At 45.2% G+C, this 20,710-nt stretch overlaps 1 protein-coding gene across 1 annotated transcript in view; it reads right to left on the bottom strand.

Moving 5' to 3' along the window:
* The window catches only part of DOCK4 (dedicator of cytokinesis 4), a 314,794-nt gene that overhangs the window by 162,123 nt on the left and 131,961 nt on the right, over positions 1-20,710 (bottom strand). The window contains exons 2-4 of the mRNA XM_037041295.1: positions 6,937-7,020; positions 4,880-4,920; positions 2,696-2,751 (exon numbers count right to left, since the gene is read on the bottom strand). Coding sequence (XP_036897190.1) covers positions 2,696-2,751; positions 4,880-4,920; positions 6,937-7,020 — 181 coding nt within the window. The remainder of the gene's footprint in view (positions 1-2,695; positions 2,752-4,879; positions 4,921-6,936; positions 7,021-20,710) is intronic.

Below are 20,710 nucleotides of genomic sequence, written 5' to 3'. Positions count from 1 at the left end.
TCATCTCCTCACTCCAAGCTGCTGCTAAAATACTTGCCCTGTGACTCCCTCCCTCCTGGAGCTTAAACACAGCTGAAAATGTAAAGCTAGAAGGAAAGTAAACACCGATACATGAACTGGGACATACACAGACTTGTCATAAAGCAGGCAGATGACATTTTCAAGTGGTTGTGCTCTCATTCACTCCGCTTTTGAAGTAACTGTTGCGATTTCACTGATGACTCTCGGGAGGTGGAGGTGATAAAATGATCAGATACAAGCTCGAGGAGGAAATAGCAAATTTCCTGGAACACGCCCCGGCTCACTTCACATTCCAAAGTGGCATGGCCCTCACTGGGATGAACAGTCCAGATGGGGCCTCGCTGTTCACAAACTCTAATGCCACGTGAGGACCCCCTCCGTCCTGCAGCCCTCCACGACCCAGGCAGGCAAGAGCATGAGGGCAATTCAGTCTGCGGGTAGCTAATTTGGGTTTGTTCAACCAAAATGTAAGTTTTCCAGAAACACAAAATTGCCATTTTTAGGGGAAGCAGCTGTTTCTGGTTAATTATACCAAAACCAAAATCAGGCTCCACAGAGCCCGTCCTAAGCAGCTGCCCCAGGGATGAGGCTCTGTCCGGTGGTTCCGAGAAGCTCTCCACGGCTGCTTCACCTGGGCGAGCCTTCAGGCTGCCAGTCCCTAAAAAAGGAGGGCAGGGGATGTCCACACCCCACAAGGGCCCTCTACAGGGAAGCCCCTGGGGAGACAGCTCCTCACTGTTTTCAGGCTCAAGTTTTGCTTCCTGTTGACGGTCCTAGAATCTAGGGTTTTGATGCCAGCATTTTTTTTAAGAAAATAAATTTTGGCCCTGGCTGGCGTAGCTCAGTGGATTGCACACAGGCCTGCGAACCAGAGGATCGAGGTTCACTTCCCAGTCAGGGCACATGCCTGGGTTGCAGGCCAGTTCCCCTGAAGGCCAACTCCCAGCAGGGGATGCACAAAAGGCAACCATACATTGATGTTTCTCTCCCTCTCTCCTTCCCCTCTAAAGATAAATAAATAAATAAAATCTTTAAAAAAAAAAAGAAAAAAGAAATTTTGAAGAAGAAGAAATAGAAGAAAATAGAAAGAAATAGAAGAAATTCTACCCCAAAGTTCTCTTGTATAATGTCTTCCATGGTCAGAGTGGACGGAGGGGCTGGGTGGCCCCTTGGCTCTGCAAAACTCTGGGGTCAGGGTGGGGTTTGAGACATAGGCAGCAAAGTGGCCTGGCTGTACAGGTCTGCCTGGGGGCCCCCATTGTGGGACCAGGTAGAGACCTTGGGGTTTCCATGTGGCCCAGCTCAGATGGCTGGGGTCACAGGTCAGAAGGAAGAGCAAGCCTATGGCTGACGTGTTCTGCATACTGTCCTCTGGTGACTGCAGGAGGGCTGGGCACTGTCCCCCCATGCCTGGCGGCGAATGCCCAAAGGACTAATCACTGGTCCGGACTCATTTCTGGTGGATATGGCTACACAACATTTCTGATGAACACGTTTATTACACGAGAAGTAGCTGTGGCAATTATTAGCACAGGGCACTAGAATTACGGTTTTCATCTACTGTGTCACGTGATGACTACTGCAACTCCACTAATAACAATAATACTGCTTCCAGTGGTGAAGACACCTAGTATAAGGATCTCCTATACTCCAAGTTCCATCCATCCAGGGAACACAACTATACCACAGACCCTCGGCCACGCGTGGAAGTTACTGCACCGAACTAACATTTAATACTCTGCCTTTATAGAGAGTGGATATCAGCATCATCCATTTGAATAGCATCCTTGGAATTCTTTTGGTAAACCTCAAGTTTAAAGATCTCATTTAGCATGCTCTATAATGTGCTTTCAAAATTCTGAAAACTTGCTATTTTTTGCTATTTGAAAGAAAATGTGATTTTTATGGCTGAACCTGTATTCTTTCTTTGGTCATAAAATAAAAAAATATTCAACAATCCAATGCATGTTTCTTGTGTCACTGGCAGCTAATGCTTTGGCCCAAATCCATGGTCCTTATACTGATCCGCTCACGTTAGCCACCTCAGTAAGCCAGCACTGTGGCTTTATTCTGAGGTATTTTATTTGACTGGTCTGTGATCCTGACACCTGCCTCGAGTCCTTTGAAAATAGACTGGAAAAACTTTTAAAATATATGAAAAATCCTAGGCCATCAATGAACTCGACTGAGAAAAATATCACAGAAATGATGTCCTCTGAAGTATAATAATGCCTTTGTGAAGGGGTCACCCAAGGATAGGGCATCACCGCCGAGCAGAGAGAGACAGACTACGCTGCTTACAATCAGTGGCGAACCCAAGACATTCCTGGGGTTTGGGACGTGACTCAGCATTCGATGGGTCTGACCACCACGCTTCCCTATAGCAGAAACCAATGAGAACCAACGCCGGCTTCAGGCTGGGCTGCTGCCATGCTGTGTGGGCAGTGAGGAGCCTCCACGGTGCCTTACACGCCCCGCCGTCCAGCGCACACCGACATGGCTCTTTCATTTCCTCTGGCAACTGCTGAGTGCAACCCGTATTTATCAAACAGCACAGACAATGGCATAATCTTTTACTGTTCACCAGTCAAGACAATTACCAAGATTTTCAAGTTTCAAAGGAAGCGATGGTTCTGCGACAATCCCCCAACTATTGATAAAACTCATTCCTTACCCTTTGTTCTTGACGAAGGCATTTTTCAAGTGGACGTAGCTGGAAGGAAAGATACCCTGGAAGAGAAAAACAGGGAGGCTGCAGTGCAGGCAGTCTGTCAAGGCCAAGTTTGGTTCGCAAGTCATATGTGTGAAACACAGCCTACAACATACCCATACCAGGCCTAGGTAGAAACATCATCTCTACCACATTCCAGAGGCTAAATCAACTACAGCTCAGGCTCATTCCTTTTCTTTTCTACTCTTTGCTAGCCTACAAGTTTAAGATTCTCAAATATAATTTTAAAAATTATGGAGTTAGCCAAAGAACATATATGTATAACCCACAGACACAGATAACAGAGTGGTGATGACCGGAGGGAAGCAGGGCAGGGGGCAAAGGCAAGGAAAATGGACATCTGTAATAGGGTGAACAATAAAAATGAAGTAAAAAAGTTTAACCTCAACAATATATTTTCATAAGACAGAAGTTTAAAATTTTCTTCAGGAATTCTGCCTAGAAAGCATATTACACTGAATAAGATTTTTAAAATAACACTGCATGGTTCTGAAAAGAGGTCATTCCTTTTGTTTGTTTTGGGTGTTTTCTCCAAAGCACTCATGTGTGTATTTAAATTATACACTAAAAAAACACCAATGTGAATTTGGAGACAACGTGTGTATTAAGTGCTACTGAAGATCTTTGATGAGAATGTAGCAGTAATCAATCACCAGGGTGCCACTCCCAGGCAGCAAAAATTAAATAAAAGCAGCCGCGCCGGCTTGAAGCTTTTCATTGTTGGGAAAAGACAGGACAAGAAAATTGCCCTTCTGTGCTCACTGGGACATTGAAAGAAACAACATTAAAAAGATGAGCATCGATTTTATTGTCCATTAAATGACAATACCCTCTGAATGATTTTTTATGTATAATCAAATGACAAATTCAATTAAATATTTAGAAAAACAAATGTCATTTGAATACATTATCACCATTGTGGATCCAAGGATAACATAAAATTTAATAAGCTAATTCTGTACAAACAAACCAATAGTAAAGAGGTACATAGATTACAAAAAGCTTTTTTCCTTCAAAATTTAAATTTGTCTCAATATGGTAAAATTAATAGAGTAATTACAATTAATTTAAAAATTCAGAATTTGGAAGTAGAAGAATGATAGAAATAACAAAAGTATAATAGGTTTTTTTCTCAAACAAGTTCTAAATGGCTAATTAGATACTGAAGCTATATTTGCATGTGAGTAGCAGATGTCCAAAAATAACTTTAAATGAGGGCTACGGTATTCAAAGAAATGAAATCTGCACACTCTTTGGTCCCTCAGGCTTTCCTTTAAAATGACCTAAAATAAATAAAGTAATTAAGCAAAGTCATATCATCCAAAAAAAGGTTAAAAGGCAGAAAGACAGGCAAAAGAAAAATTACACAATTTCTTACCTACAATCCCAACAACGTCAAAATTCAACCAAAAGAGGGAATGGCAGGCAGATAAGAAAATACTAGACAATGTGGGAAGTATGGGGGAAGGCTGGGGAGATTAGACTGAAGTGGAAACACATAGATAGAGGGAGAGACCAGTGTCAAAACCATTAGCTATACGATGAAGGGCAAAACAAAGACCATACTGCTGTGATTCCTAAATATTTACACCAGGAGGGAAAGCACAATGAGCCTCAGCTGCCTTCTGGGATGGAGAAAGGCAAGCCGGTCTACGGTGGTTGCCTGCCCGCCGCCCCCTCCCCCCCATCTCAGCTGTGAAAGCCCAAAGGACTGTTACCACAACGCTGAGATAATCCCCTCTCCCCAGCCCAGTACTCTGCAAATGATACCACAGAAAAGATTAAATACCTCAATTCAGTATTTCTTTTGAAATACGTTATTTCCCTTGCCTGAAGTTTAATTTTGCCCTCTACCAAACTAATGCTTCAAAAAGACTGTTTATGTATAATGAGCTTATTAAGGTCTTCTCAGTACAAATTTCCAGCACTACATAAGGATTACCATTTGAAGCAGCATATCTTAACTGTAATCCAAGTTCAAAGGAATTTCCAAAATTATGAAAATCCGTGTTGCCATTTGGCATTTCAACTAAGAGTCCCAACTGTAATTTCAACTGGATAATGAAATGAAGTAAAATAACTTTTTAAAAATCCCACAATGGCAGTTAGAAGTAATACTTTTTTTACCTTGAGATTTGGGTTTTTTAAGGCAAATCCTCTGTACCAGCCTGTGAAGACATAATCATAGTCATCTTTAAATAAACCATTGTGATATTTCAAAGAAAAGAAATGATTACAAACCAATGTATTCTTTGCTATGTCTCAGGGAAATTTGAGAATCTGCACAAGACTTAACACATTTCCAAAATCTCTGTGCCTGGATACAAAGCCCAGTCTCTGCCACGGAAGCCGAGCTTGGCCAACAGGCACCGAGTGCGTCTGTGCGTCCTTCAGGCCACTCGCTGCCTTGGGCTGGAGTCAGTCTCTGCACCAGGTGTTGAGAGAGGCACAGGGAACACAGTCGGTACTGCTGCAGGGACTGTGTATGGGGCCAGGAGGGTGCTGGAAACATCTTTGTGAAGTACACGACTATCTAACTATGATGCTGCACACCCGAAACCAATACAAAATAAAATCAAAAAAAGAAAAACAGAGGAAGAGTGAAGCCAAGTCTCATTCATGAAGCGAAGGCATGGGTTCTCTCTTTCATCGGCTCAGTGACCGACCAACCAAGCGCACCAGCACTTCCGTTCTGTAGAAGGCCTGTTCCAGAACCTCCCAGCAACGCTGACTCAGGGCCACAGCATGGCCCTTCAGGGAGCATGGCTTTTTTATAAAACAAGCACGGGGTATGTATATATGTAAATGTAGAGGGCTAATATACAGCCCCCTATAAATGTATTATTTTCAACTTACAGCTTCAAATAGAGAAAACATTTTATTTATTGGTAAGAAATTATTTTATCATGCAACAAATTTCTACTGATTTTTTTGATTAATTAAATTTTCAAAAAGAAATACTTGAGCTTTGTGTTTAAATATTTTTGTTCCTAAGTTTTTTTAAGGATATATTATAAAAAAAAATCAGGCCTAATAGTTTTAAATTCAGAAGAAAAAAGAGTGAATAGTGAATCAGAAATTTCTATATCTTAGGGTTTATTCAATCCCTTAAAGACATATTCAAGAGATACATCCATTCTTACGTAGTTATTCTAAGAGAAGCCAAACTTCTTGAAACTGCAGAAATGTCATAGAGAGATCTGTCCAATTAGACTGAATAGAAAGTTTTTAGATTACAAAGTAGCTCCCCGTAGTTGTGAAGCCCATTTTCAGGCACTAGTTCAAAACAGATTTTATATTTATCTGTATACAAAGTAGAAACAGACAAAATGCATCTGGCAAAGCCAGAAAAAAACATTACATTTTTAAAGGTGTCGATGGCAGTAGCCAAGACAAATGCCCACGCCCCCCAGGGTCTAACTCAACATAACAGCTCTGTTTGGGGGATGCACTTTAATCAACAATGAGTCTTGATACGACGGAATATCATCATACTATAAACTTCTAATGAACACAACAGGTGAGGGGGAAAATGAAAGTTTTATGATATACTGATGGGACTTTGTGCTCATTCCATTAACAAAGAACAGTCATTTCATCTAGGCTCTTTTCAAAAATTAAAGTATAAGGATGCTCTGCAGAGCAGAAATGGAAACATTTGGGAATATATTAGGCATGTTGATTTAAGGAGTAATATAAATTAATAATAATCATATGATTTCATACACTATATTCCACTAAGACATCAAATGCGTCAAATAATTTCAGTGCATATTTGACTGCAGCCAGAGAGCTGACTTCCCGGGGCTGCCCCCCCTCAGGGGAGCCACTTCTGGGCCCCCCGTCCTGGGGAATCCACCAGTCCCTCAAGGTTCTAAGAAAGGCCTTCGAGCCTGGTGCTGAGTCACAGACCCCAACATAGAAGTCTCGATCACTTTCTATGTTGGCACTAGTGAACATAAGGAAATAATATTAGGGAGAAAATACCATCAACTTTAAAAATACCAAATGATGCTTTCCCACACAGCAAACATCGAATATGTAAGAAACAAGGCTTGCCAAAAGTGGTTCATGGGGACCCCTGGAAGAATTCCAGATTCACGGAGAGGTGGACAGAGTATGTAAACTCTAAGAACCGCTGAGGGGCTGTTCACCCCGCCCAAAGAGTCACTGTCAGCCCTTACCGTCACACTTCTCCAGGATCTGGACTGTGTCTCCAATTTCCAGTGACAGCCCGTAGGGGACGGTGCCTCGGAAGCTGGCGATGACTGTAAGAAACGATACAGAGATGAAGACGGTTGTATCTGGGGCGGGCAGAGCCGTGGCTCACTGTGGAATATTAAGTGAGCAGGACAATGAGAGCGGACCTCAAGTCCATACCTTGGCAGCTAGGAGACACAGTCACATTTTAATTTTACATACTGTCAAAGAGTCAACTTTTTACAGTTTATATACTTTGCCAACTTCTTGGTCAAAGAGTGTTATGAACATGAATTTCCAGGATGATGAATTTACTACGTTACCATTTCCCACACAGTCACTGCTACGTCCACTCCCCACCCAGGTGCCGGCTTGGTTTGCCTTTCCGCTATACTGGTTGAAGATGTCTTCTCCTTAGGTGGTAAGCTCGCCAAGAGAAGGGACTGTGTCTCTGTGCTCACCACTGCACCCCCAGGACCCAGCCCAGTATGTGGCATAAAAGCAGTCTTCTGTGTAGTGATCAATGGTGACATTTGGTCATGGTGGGACCCCTCCTCCAGGACTACATGAAGAGCCACCATGACTGTGCCTGCCCACCTGAGCCGTCACTGCCTCTGCAGTGGGTGGGGACGAGACCACCACTTAGCCCTCCCTGCTGCTTATTGGTGGATGGGTTTCTGAACCACTTTGCAGGCTGGACAGGACCAGGATGTGACACCAGAAAGAATGTGTGCAGGTCAGTCAAGGGCAGGCAATTCAAGGGATTTTTAGAGAGAATGAGTACTGTGATTCTCCCAGAAATAATAATGCTCAACTCATGAACGAGACAAGATTGGAGACATAGCAAAAATGCACCTCCACACCTGGCATGAGAAGAGACGTCTCTTAAAGATGGTGTGCGCCGAAATCGACTTGCAGTTCACATCAAAGAACGTCGGTAAATGCTTTGAGCGCTTGACTTTGAAAAGACCACAGCTTTGGAAGTGAACTTCCGAATTCTGGTCCAGTAAAGGAGGTGTTGACACAGCCCCAACCCCCCCCCCAATAAATGACTCTAAATGCTGTGAACATATTTTAGAAGCCTGAAAGAACATACAAATCTGTCAAAAATAAAAATGTACCCATATGTAATGGGTTTTTAGATGTTTAAAGCACCTTTATGATCTTTAAACAAAATTAATAGCAGAAATCAAAACACAGGACAGAAAACATAACCCCGAGTCCATGAGATGGATGAAAATAACTACATGGTAACCAAGTTAGCACATCCAAGACCAGCACTGATTCACGATGTCATGTTCTAACTATGACCATAACTATGATCACGTGGCCGCATAGTGATGTGCCAGGCATTCGCTCAAAAAATAACCGAGGGTCTATATACACCCCAGATCACTTTGAGTCACTTCCAAGACCTCTTCTTACAAGGGACTGACCACTGAAGGGACAGACACAACACAAAAGACTTCCGAACAAGCCCACACCCAGCACTGCCTTGGACACTCAGGACGTGATCTTGTGAGGCCCACGGACTCCCCAGCAAGCTCCCCACACAGCTCTCAGCACGTCATAATCCCAACAGCTGCCCGCAGCCTGCCCCATAGCCAGCGGCCCCTCCGACCCCTTGCCACCTGCCTGAACACAGCAGCGCCATTCCTGGGGTCACCCCACTTCACACCTCACTCCACCCAAAACAGCCTTCTCTGGTTCAGAAGCCACTCCACCAAAGCCACCAGTTCCCACTCTGTGACCACATTCACACAGCCTTTCAGAAGCCTATCGACTCCAGATGCTGAGGTGCAAAGGCCGGGCGTAGGAAAACAGCAGCAAACTTGGTATCGTGAGATGTGCATATGAGCCGTATCTTACTACGTGGTCGCCATAAGGCCAAGGCCATGGCCATGGCCGAGATGCCAACCTCTCAGAAACTCCACCCCCTTGCAAGGGTACCTGCAAATGGTAGTGGGGGAGTAAATAATTTACGACATGGTCCAGAATGGTCTAGCCATAAACTGCCTAAACCAGACTTTTCCCCTCCCAGTCATATACAAAGGTCTGTCCAGAACGTATCCAGCCGTGTGATATGAAAACCAGAGACATTTATTGAAGAAGATACAAGAAACTTTGTACGTAGGATGATGACACCTCCATCTCCTTCAGACTGGGCACCTTAGGCCCTCACGGTTCCCCCAGCATCTCTTCCACTGTTCAAAATACTCTGCAAAATCCTTTGCTGGAACTGCCATCAACTGCCCCATTATACTGACCTGAATTTCATTGACAATCTGAAATCTCTTCCCTTCAAAGGTGATTTTTGTTTTGGGAAAAGCCAGAAGTCACAGGGAGCCAAATCTGGGCTATAATGGGGGCTGAGGCACCTGGGTGTTTGCAGGCCTTCCAGAATGTGGATCATTTTCATTCAGCAGATTCTCAACCATCTTTCAAGCGGATATGCCACACTTTCATTTGCGTTACACTCACTACACCCACCCTGAAAGCCTTCTGAATCATCCAAATAGTTTCCATGGAGGAATGTTCCAGCTTGACACAAAATTTGATACAGATCTGTTGCTCTGCTCACTCAGTCACTTTGAATGCAATGGCCACGCAGTACACATGCTCACTCAACGGTGTGTACCACCCCCACTGACTAGTACAGTGAAGTCATCATTGTTCATGCGTGCACATTCCAGTCCACTCTCCTTGGTTGCCAGGTTACACTGATGTCGTGCAAATTGTTCTCATTGTATTAACAATGGCTGGACTTTTTCAGGACACACCTCATGCATTCTACCTATCTGGAGGGAGATTTAAAAGTTCTAGAATTACCAGTTGATAAAAGTTTTGCCGAGTCTCTGTCTGGACTTAATTTCTTGAAATTAAGGCATGAAATTAACACCAGTACCACCGTAGGAACCCTTGAGATGGATCACATGACGATGGCCCACTCATCACACCACACGAAATAAAACAACTTCCACATTTCATTTGTTTCCTAAAATGAACAAAATTAACATTTTTGCCCAATCTTGGTATACTATATGATCTCTTTAGATACTAACTGCCTTCACCAAAGCATTTGTATATGTATGTTTGGTAGAAGACGGCTTTTGAGAACAGTAACACCGAGGGCCTCCCCTGGCTCTACAGTCACACGAGCTGCTTCCTTGTCGTAAAGCATCACACCTGTACATCCACACCCTACTGGCCCTGCTCCTCTGGAGAGGACTGACTGATACATCTTCCTAATAAACTTTTACAATAATACTTCTTTTTAACCAAGGTTTTAGGCCTTCNTGGCTGGACTTTTTCAGGACACACCTCATGCATTCTACCTATCTGGAGGGAGGTTTAAAGCTTCTAGAATTACCAGTTGATAAAAGTTTTGCCGAGTCTCTGTCTGGACTTAATTTCTTAAAATTAAGGCATGAAATTAACACCAGTACCACCGTAGGAACCCTTGAGATGGATCACATGACGATGGCCCACTCATCACACCACACGAAATAAAACCTCAACTTCCACATTTCATTTGTTTCCTAAAATGAACAAAATTAACATTTTTGCCCAATCTTGGTATACTATATGATCTCTTTAGATACTAACTGCCTTCACCAAAGCGTTTGTATATGTATGTTTGGTAGAAGACGGCTTTTGAGAACAGTAACACCGAGGGCCTCCCCTGGCTCTACAGTCACAGGAGCTGCTTCCTTGTCGTAAAGCATCACACCTGTACATCCACACCCTACTGGCCCTGCTCCTCTGGAGAGGACTGACTGATACATCTTCCTAATAAACTTTTACAATAATACTTCTTTTTAACCAAGGTTTTAGGCCTTCCTGATGTTCACAACAGCTCATGAGTTACAGTTTCTATTGTACCCTGTGTTAGAACTGATTATTAAAATCTTACAATAAAACTGACTATAAACTACAGTTCATCTCTAACTTACAAGTGATTTACATTTTGGAAATTTCATAAGGCTGGGTATTTAGAATCAATGAGTGGATTCTCGAGCTACTACATAATAGCCTCTTTAATCAATTAAGTAGCTGAAATAATAATTTCACATGCAGTGGAAATGAAGGATGAAAGGGAATCACAACAGAGGAGGTATGCCAGTGGGGAGGTGGAGGATACTGACAAATTTGGACAGCTAACAGGAAGGAGCTCACTTTTTCCAAATACCATGATTCCCACCCTTGTCTCCTAGGAAACCCTAGCCCCTCAAAGGGCCACCACCTCTGAACTGAGCCACGACCTGGTGACCTACCCAGTCTGCTCAGTACCCCCAACACAGACTGTATATCGGGTGTGTCTTGCTCGTCTTCCATCCCTCCCCCAACCGCCAGGGCAGACACAGCAGCTACCTGACCCACGGCGCTGAGGGAGTGAAGGCCCAAGTCCCCTGGCCCCTGCTGGGAGCCCAGTCCAGCTGTTCTTCAGACTCTGCAGAGCGTGGGGACTGCAAGGGCCTTAAGAGAATAATCACACCATGACTATCCCTATGGCACTTGTACACCTGGCACTCACGTGGCTCATTCTCCGAGAAGTTCACCTCACCCCGTAACTCCCACTGCACAAATTCTCCACGAAGCCTTTCTGCTTCCCCTCAATGACCGTTTCTAAAGTACAAGATGTTTGGGCAGGGGGCGGGGTAGAGGAGGGTTTATCTTTGAGATTTTAATGACAAGTTAAGGCAAGACTCGTGAAACTATAATAGCCAACTCAGAGAACCAGGATAAAAAGCAAGGTTACCAACTGGGCCCTTCTCAATGATGCATGACCTCTGAAACCCTTCCCCAGGACTTCTCCATGGCACCAAGCTCCTCAGGGACCTCGCCCCGTTCTCCCACCTCTAAGTTTATAAACTGAGGCAGCAGGCGCTTCCTCCACCTTTCTCCTCACTGTAAATCTCAGCTAAGGATTGGTCCCAGATGCTTTCTAAAATAACAACGATCTGGATTCTTTGTTAGCAAACTGCTACACTATTTAAAAGAAACTTTTAAAAACTACCCCCCCCAACACACCTCATTTTTTAAATAGAGATTAAAAATCACTGTGCTTGACTAGGGTTAAAAATCTCTGTAAATATTTATCCGTTCCCTCTTACAATGAAACTTGCCAAACAAATTAGATAACTTTTCCAAAATAGCTTCAAAAATGCACAACAGCTCTGATGTGAGGTCCCAAACCAGCCATTTATTTCACAATACGGTAATTAGGAACAATCCTTCTATTGCAGTTCTGGGACTTGAATGGCAATTGTGCATTTGTTTCTATTTTTCTGCGTATCAATGGAAGTGACTCAGTCTGCTCAGGAACCGAATCGGACAGTGTGAACGCCCTCAGGGATAACGAATTCAGCCTGGGACTCTAACAACTCTCCATTCAGCATCAGCGCGGAGTAGGATAGCCCAGGCCCCCAACAGCACAGAGTAGGATAGCCTGGGCCCCCATCAACACAGAGTAGGATAGCCCGGGCCCCAAGATATAGAGAGACAGAGACATTTCAAAGAACACAGAAAATTTTACTTTTGGAAGAGAATCTCAAACTCCCCAAAATAACTTCAACATGCACAAATTAAACGGAAAAAATAAAGAAGGATTAATACTAATACTTTAAAGACTTCAAAAAATTACACTAAAGATAAAGTATATTGTTCCCACAGGTGTGTGAGAATGTAATATAATTCTGCCTAACAAAAAGAGAAATTAGGAGCTGAAACTCCTAAGCATCACTAGAAGTTACATCTACATGAAATGCACATATAAGAAGACATGACTGCTCCTTCTTTTATTAATAATCATATTAGCTATGCCTTATGAAGCATTCACAACTTACTAAAAGTTTCACTGTTCGTAGTAAATATGGGTAAATGTGGTGAATTCTTAAAGTTAAAAAGCAAACAACATAAGTGAATAATTGAACTATTTCTAAATAACAAATGGATCAGAGAGAACCAACCACAGGCTATCAAGACTCCAAAATAATATGCTTTAAAATTCTGAATTTATCAACTTCTTGTAAAATTCAAAGACAAAAATATAAACAAATAAGTAAACATCAGAAAATGTCCCTACCATCTCTTCTAACTTTAGCTCTTACAGTTGAATGAAATATTAGGAAAAGATTAAGATACTTGTTGAACATTTTTTCAATCACTTATTTTTAAGGTATTTTAGTATATTAACATATTTGTGTATTTTTAACCTTTTCAATAAATATAGAGTATCTGGTTTGCCTGGTAGGGAATGTACTTTCTTTTTTTTTTTAAGATTTTATTTATTTATTTTTAGAGGGGAAAGGAAGGAGAGAGAGAGAAATATCAATGTATGGTTGCCTCTGGTGTGTCCTCCGCCAGAAACTGGCCTGCAACCCAGGTATGTGCCCTGACTGGGAATCGAACCGCGATCATGTGGTTCGTAGACCCGCACTTAATCCACTGAGCTACACCAGCCAGGGCGGGAATGTACTTTCAAAGAACAGTTCTTCCTTAGTCTGTAAGTTCTTCCTAAACACATGGGTGACCAGGAAGGTTTTGGGGGGGGGGGTTGTGGGGGGGTGGATTTTTGTCTACCTAGGAGATAAATGTAAAACTAAGTTCTATTATGCCAGGAAATTCTAATTTATATTTAGAGGTACACAGTTAAAAATACCAAAAATTGTCCTGGCTGGGTGGCTCAGCTGGTAGTCCTATACACCAAAAGGTTGTGGGTTCGATCCCACAACCTACACAGTAAGAGCACCTGTGTAGGTTGTGGGTTCAACCTCTGGTCAGGGCGCATATGTGAGGCAACCAATCTATGTTTCTGTCTCATAGATGTTTCTACTTCTCTGTCTCACTCTCTCCCCACACACCACACCCCCACTCTCTCTAAAATCAGTAACTACATCCTTGGATGAGGATTAAAAAAAATACCAACAATTTTAGGGAAGAATATTCCTACACCATGTTGGAAGCTGTGTGACAGAGAAAAGTTTCAGTGCTTCTCCTGCCCACCGCCCCGGTTCTGACAAACCCAGTAAGCAAACAGGACACTAACCAAGATTTTATCAACACAGTCAAAATGTACCCACTGTTCCTTCCACGACTCCTAGTTTTCTGTCTTTGACATGACATTAAACCTTGTTTAGCTCCCAACACATATGTCAGAACAGCAGATCATGAGCAGTTTTCCAGAGACAAGTAGGGTTGTGTCAAAAGTAACATGTGTTTGGCTACTAAATGGGCATCGACCCAACCCCCAAGGTGGGCACGTTCAGCTTCCAACAATTCCCTAGCTGAGGCAGGTCCTTCTGTTGGCTAAAAACAAAAATAAAAACAAAAGCAAAGACAAAAACAACAGCAGCATCTCGGTGGGAATTCCTGATGTCCTTCAAGGAGTCTGCAGCCTGCACCTATCAACTTTGTTAAAAACACACTTCTGAATTTACGTGTGTTTTGGGGGGATGAGTAAATGTCAATCAAGTCTTGAAGTCTCTGGCTTCAATGCTCAAAGCTTCTTTACCCCAAGCCTGAGGGTCATGTAAGAGGTTCAGGCCCAGAAAACAGGCAGGAATTGACCTTACTTTCTATGCCAAAGAGCCACTTGTACCCACAAGTAAAAATTTTTAAAAGAACTTTAAAGAATGTGTCAAAGCTGGGCTATGGCATTGGGGGGCCAGAACGTGAGGAAGAGCGCAGGAGCCACTTGCCCCCTCCAGCAGCCAGTGGGGGTGCTGAGGTGCCTGCTGCACAGGCTCTGGGCAGCCAGCAGGAACCCCGTGGAGAACCTGGAAGGCGTGGAGCACAGGGGTCTGCAGGCCTGGGCCGCCAAGGGACAGCGGCTGTTGTCACCGCCATCTGACAAGCAGTTAACCTCAGGGACCAGTTCCCTGCTGACACGCTGCCATCCTGGATTTCTAACTCCTGTGATTCACTGGCTGTCACTTCCTACTCATCACTGGAAGCCAGAGGTGTGCAACTTGGCCTCCCTCTCCCCCAAATTCACCCACTCCCAAATCCAAGCGCAACTGCCATCAAACAGAAGCCTTTCTAAGTGGCCTTCATCCCGGCATGTCCAGAGTTGCTCCCTGGAGCCAAAGGCGGAGCCCGGGGCTGAGAAGCGCAGCTGGCACTCTGACGGAGGCCTCTGTTTCCCCTGAGAGGCTGCAGTCACCCCCGGTCAAGTTGTACAGAACATTGGAGCAGATGCGGCCAAACAAAGGGCAGCGCCGGCCTCTCCTTTAGGGAGATGTGCATCGGCATCTCCGGGCAGAACCCCAGTGAGGACGGTATCAGGCAGCACCACACCTCCCAGTTGGAGACCAGGGCTTCAGGGAACATGCTCGCTGTCTGAGACTTTGCTCCCCTGAACTGGGTCCTGGGAAGCCCGACCATGAGAACCCTAGGGAAAGCCACTGGGCTTTGCACTCCCTCCCCGCTCCCCTGAGTAATGGGGGCCGGGCTTGGGAAGTGTTATTTCTGCCACTCAAAAACCCACCAGGAAAATCCCCGATGTACCAAATTCCCAGTATGTCTTTGAGGAATTAACAAAAATAATTGTCACAGACAGGCTCCCTCTTTCATCTATATTCTAGCTCTTTTTGTAACATCCCCCAAAAGTACAACTTTGAGATTAACTGGTGCTAACGGCTGGCCAGGAGACCGAGTAACACGGTACAGAAAAGTGGGTCTCTCTTGGTCTGTCAGTAACACGCTGATCAGTCACTCTGGTTCCTAAACTGCCTCCTTTCTGCAGTTCCGAGGCAAGAAAAGGTTTATCATGGACATGTTACTTCACCTTGACTTGTTTTTCGAGAACAATTACTTAGATGTATGCAACTTTGAAAAGACACAATCAAGGATACAACGCTTTTAGTATTTTAATAAAATTACTTCATAAGAATAATCGGTAGGCCTTAAACACTTAATGAGCATGTGATTCAAGTATTTCAGGAGACCTTTCTCAGCCACCTGGCTTTGTCATCTAACTGCTGACAGTCTCCAAATTGGTATGTCTAGTCGAGGCTTCTCCCTCAACTACAGTCAATGTGGGGTTTGCATCTGCCCTTAAACTGAACTCCTTCCTCATCTCTCTTCCTCCCCATCCTTGGCTCCACAGTCCAACACCTGTTCCTCCCTCAGCCTTCTACCCCAGGACGATACCACGCCCCGCCAGGCGCTCAGGCCAGAGCCTCAAAGCCATCCTGCCTCCTCTTACCCCTACAGTGCAGCCAGTGTGCCCCCTCCTACCCCCTCCACCAATGCCCACCGGTCACACCACCGTCACAAACCTGGATTATTGCCATCACCTTCTAGTGCTCACCCTTTTTCTGATACTTTGCTTCAGAAGTCACTTGTCCACACAGTCGCCAGAGTGATTCTTCTACACTTTAAGACAGATCACACCATGCCTCTGCTCAATTACCCGGTGCCTCGCCCCCACTGCACAGTGGCAGATGTTGGTCCTTTGCACGTGCTGGGCTCTCGAGAACACTGCTGCTAGCAAGACCCGGAGTTCTAAGCTATGCTTAATGAAAAACCAGCAGAGCACTGCGAAATCTCTCCCCAAATCAGCCAAGCGATACCACTCCCTCCTTGTGATTTCATGCTACTACGTGCATTTAGAAAATAACCACATTTCCCACTTGAGAGACTTAGTTTACAGAACACAGCTGGTCACTGAAGAAAGCACTCATCAGCAGAAATGCTGAAGGCCAAGCTCAAGTATCTGGTGACGCTGAGGACAGCAGAGCTGTCTCCCAACTGCAGATGGGAGCCCAACCCTCAGCCTGCACTCGGCACCTCCAGTCCACCGGCACCTCGCTGGATGCTAGGGATCCGCGGGTGGAGGACAGGCCGCCCTTCCGACTTCCCCTCCCTGAGCTCCCAACTCAGCTCTCTTCTGCATGTGTGGAACGATCGTGGGCACAAAGACATGCAGCTGAGGACAAGGAACCCCAGGGCCAGCTTCCAGGCTGTACTATGGACAGTGCACCACACTCACTGTCTGGGCTGTCTGGGGTATTTCTTGGCTTTTTCGTCTCAGTTATCAGACCAGCCACGGAGAAGAGAGCATCTTCCAACAGCCCAGACTGCTCCTGCCTCAGTCCCTCTGATCCTCCCCCTGCACAGGTTGCCTGCAAGGTCTTCCCCAAGCTGAGCTGATCATATTTTGCCCATAAAAAGCCCTTCAGTGAACACCAACACAGCTCAGAGGAAGTTCTCACCCTCTGTGGTCTAGCCTGGCTGCTTGCCTGCCTGCCTTAGGCCTTCTCTCTCAGCATTTTCCAACCTCATCAGCAACAGATCCTTGCAGTGCCATTCACTCACAATGCTGTTCTTAACTCCACATGGCTTATGGGGGCCCTACAGCTAAGAACCGCCCTCAGCCCCATTCATGGTTTGGTCTATTCTAAATCATGATGAATTCAACTAAGAGAATGTCACCTCCACCAGGCAGCCTTCCCTGCCCACTTCAGTACAAACACAAAGCTATCTCCCCATCCACAAGGCCAGTTACGTGCCTGGTCTTGCTACTCCCACGATCCCCAATGCAAATCCCTCTGTTTCTGTATGAGCATCAATCTTCCCCATTAACCTCCAAGTTCCCAAAACTTTGTCTAATACACAGAACATTGTCTAACACATTGAGATGCTCAATACTGGGTTGGCCAAAAAGTTCATTTACTTTTTTCCACAGGATGACTTTAGTCATGCTCAGCTGTCTTTAACTTCACTCAAAACAATTCTGTTATTTTGTATTGCAACAGCTATCATACCAGCACACATTTTTTAAAACTTACCAAAATTGGTGAATTTTTGTGCAGCCATTTTAATACTGAAGATGGAAGAAGGTAATCAACATTTTCAGCATATGATGCTTTATTATTTCAAGAAAGGTAAAACACAGCTGAAACACATACAAAGAAAAGATTTGTGCAGTGTATGGAGACGGTGCTGTGACTGATCAAACGTGTCATAAGTGGTTTGCAAAATTTCTTGTACTATTGACATTTTGGTCAAATAATCCCTGGCTGTGGGGCTGTTTGAAGCATTGAAAGATGTTTAGCTGCACCCCTGGCCTCTACCCACTAGAAGCCAATAGTGGGAGAGAGCTGACATACTCAGAATATCCAAATCAATAAAGTTATTGGTGAAAATAAAAAACATGCCTTCTAATTTAAGAAAAAAAATACCCACACACTTTTTGGCCAACCCAACAGGAGCCACCACCTTCCCAGCTGTCCCTAACAGAGGTCAGCAAGCAAAGGCCCACTGGCCACATAGCCGCCTCCTATTTTGTAAGGCCTATGAGGTAAACACGGTTTTCACATGTGTGAACGCTTAGACAAAAATCAGAAGAAAAGTAATGATTTGGGACACGTGGGAATTATAGGAAGTTCACGTGTCAGTGTCCATGAATAAAGGCCCCTGGTCCCCAGCCACGCTCACTCACACGCATGCTGTCTGCTTCCTGCTGCACCCGGTGGCAGAGCCAGGCAGCTGCCACCGAGACCATGGAGCCCGGAAATGTCCTGTGAACTGAAAGCCTAAACCAGCACCGATCGGGCCCCGTACACACAAAGCCCCCTTCTGCTCTCTGCTGGAGAGCCCATGCCTGGGCCCCTCCCAGTCGCCTCAGCCTAAGCACACCTGGAACTGATTTAAGACCTGCAACCAAAGTTCCGATGAAAGAGCATCCAAAGGAGCGTGCGTGACCGAGGGTGAGATCGGGCTCCGGCTAGTAAGAGAAGAGCTGCCCACAGCGAAGTTCTGCCACACAGACGGCTCGGCCGGACAGCCGAGGGTGTTGTGGGTCTGGATGGACTCAGCTGCTACTTACGGGCACTCTCTAACGTGGGGGCCACCACTGAAAATGATTAGTGATCAAATTCAACCCCACCAACGCATAGGAAAAACTGCATGCGCTCATAGAATTCTAAAGGTGGTGAGTCACGGCGTTTCCTCCAAACCCACAGCCCAGTGGACGACAGAGCCATGACACCCAGCAGCCATGCCACGGATCGAGAAGGACAGGACTGCAGGTGTGGACTGCACGGAACACAGAAGAGACTGCTGGCAGACCTGGGAGCTGGATGACGAAGCTTCCACCACAAAGACAACTCCCGACTCAAGTCTTAAATGATGACCAGGATTGCCAGAGAGAAAGGAAGAGAGCCGGTCAGCCCACCTGGGACCCACACTCGAGGACGTGGCACTACAGCAGGAAGAGCAGGTCCCCAGCAGAAGGGACGGAGGAGGTGGGGGCAGCGAGTCAACTTGTCTAAGGGTGAAACAGGAGTGTGTTCCAAGTCCAAGGCCTATGAGGACTGAGACTCAGGCCGAGACCCTCCCAGGGGACAGCCGAGCTAAAACCAAGTGGGAGAAATGTCAACCCGGAAGGGAAACTTCCTGAAAGAACCCAAATCAAGTGAAGTGGAAGCTTAGGGAGATGGGACATCCCTGAGCACGGTCTACACAGCAAGTCACAGCAGCCCTCCGTCCTTCGGCACAAAGAGACTCCAACTGCCAGGAGAACCGCACTCTCTTGGTCCATTTCTCCCTCTGCACGGATGACACGCATTCCACACTGAATCCTACTATGACTATGTCCAACTCTGTGGGCTGGTGAGTTTGTTTGTTTGTCTTTCAGATTTCTCTCCAATTATTTAAAAACAATAATGCTGGGGCTAGCATTTTCCAACTGACTGCCTAGAACACAAAGCAGACACACAGCAGGGCGGGTCCCACAGTATCACCACACAAGGTGCATCCTGAGATTTCCCTCCTCTGTCTCTCCGCGTCCTTCCAGCTGCCCTTGAAGAATCCGTCATGGAGCTGGTGGCACCGGGCTGGGAACTGTGCCTACCAGTTCTGTGTTCCATCACGGGGGGTCATGGGACCCAGAGCGAACGTGCTAATCGCCGAGCACGCACAGGCACAGAAAGGCGAATGGCCACTGTCAGGGAGCAACGGCATTTCAGCGACAGTCTTCTGTGTGAAGGCCACACCCGCACTCCTACCCGCCGACACCCATTCACTAGGTACCCACCGAGGAAGCAGGGCACTGTGACCCCAGACAGGCAGCAGAGGGCCGCTGATTTCATCAGAAGGCCCCAGATAAGAATCTGTTTTACAAAAATAAGGATCCAAAGAAGCTGCATGAAATGAAAGTAAACAGGGAAAAATAATTCGTAAACTGTCACCACTCACTGTCGGCATAGGACCGACACAACACGTGGTGTCTGCAACATCATTTTCAAAGTCAAATTGACATTGGGTGAGAGTTGTCATTAACCTGTGAACTTCTATGCTGATGAGAAGGACGGAACTTGTCACTTTGGTTTGGATAATCTAAAATGTCAACCGGCAGCCACTTTTGAACTCCCGTGGAAATTCATTAGTTCCAACAGACAGGGGTGCTAATGAAGATGGTAATTGCACTCACTGGGTGGCTTGATTGCTTGTGTCGACAGAAGGAGAGGCTGTTATAAACCCATCTGATCCCATTTAAGCCTCGGGAGTTCACGGGTAAGCTACCAGTGCATCACAGAAAGAACTTCTTTGTCAGAAAGTCAGCTAAAACTAAACAGCATCGTGATTCATGGTTTTTCTAAACATTCATGACAATAAATAGCTGTAATGTGTCAAAAAAGGTCTGAATGTCTAAATCATTGCACGGGTACCTTTCTGCTTCAATCTGGCTTAGGGACCAATCTTCTGAGTGTACTATGAGCAACACAGTTCACCTGTGGAAAAACAGCAAGG

The sequence above is a fragment of the Sturnira hondurensis genome, unplaced genomic scaffold (assembly GCF_014824575.4).
Source record: "Sturnira hondurensis isolate 20B ecotype Veracruz unplaced genomic scaffold, ASM1482457v3 Scaffold0002840, whole genome shotgun sequence".
Classification (NCBI taxonomy): domain Eukaryota; kingdom Metazoa; phylum Chordata; class Mammalia; order Chiroptera; family Phyllostomidae; genus Sturnira; species Sturnira hondurensis.
Note: the sequence above shows the minus strand (reverse complement) of the source record. Positions and strands in the feature narration are given on the sequence as shown.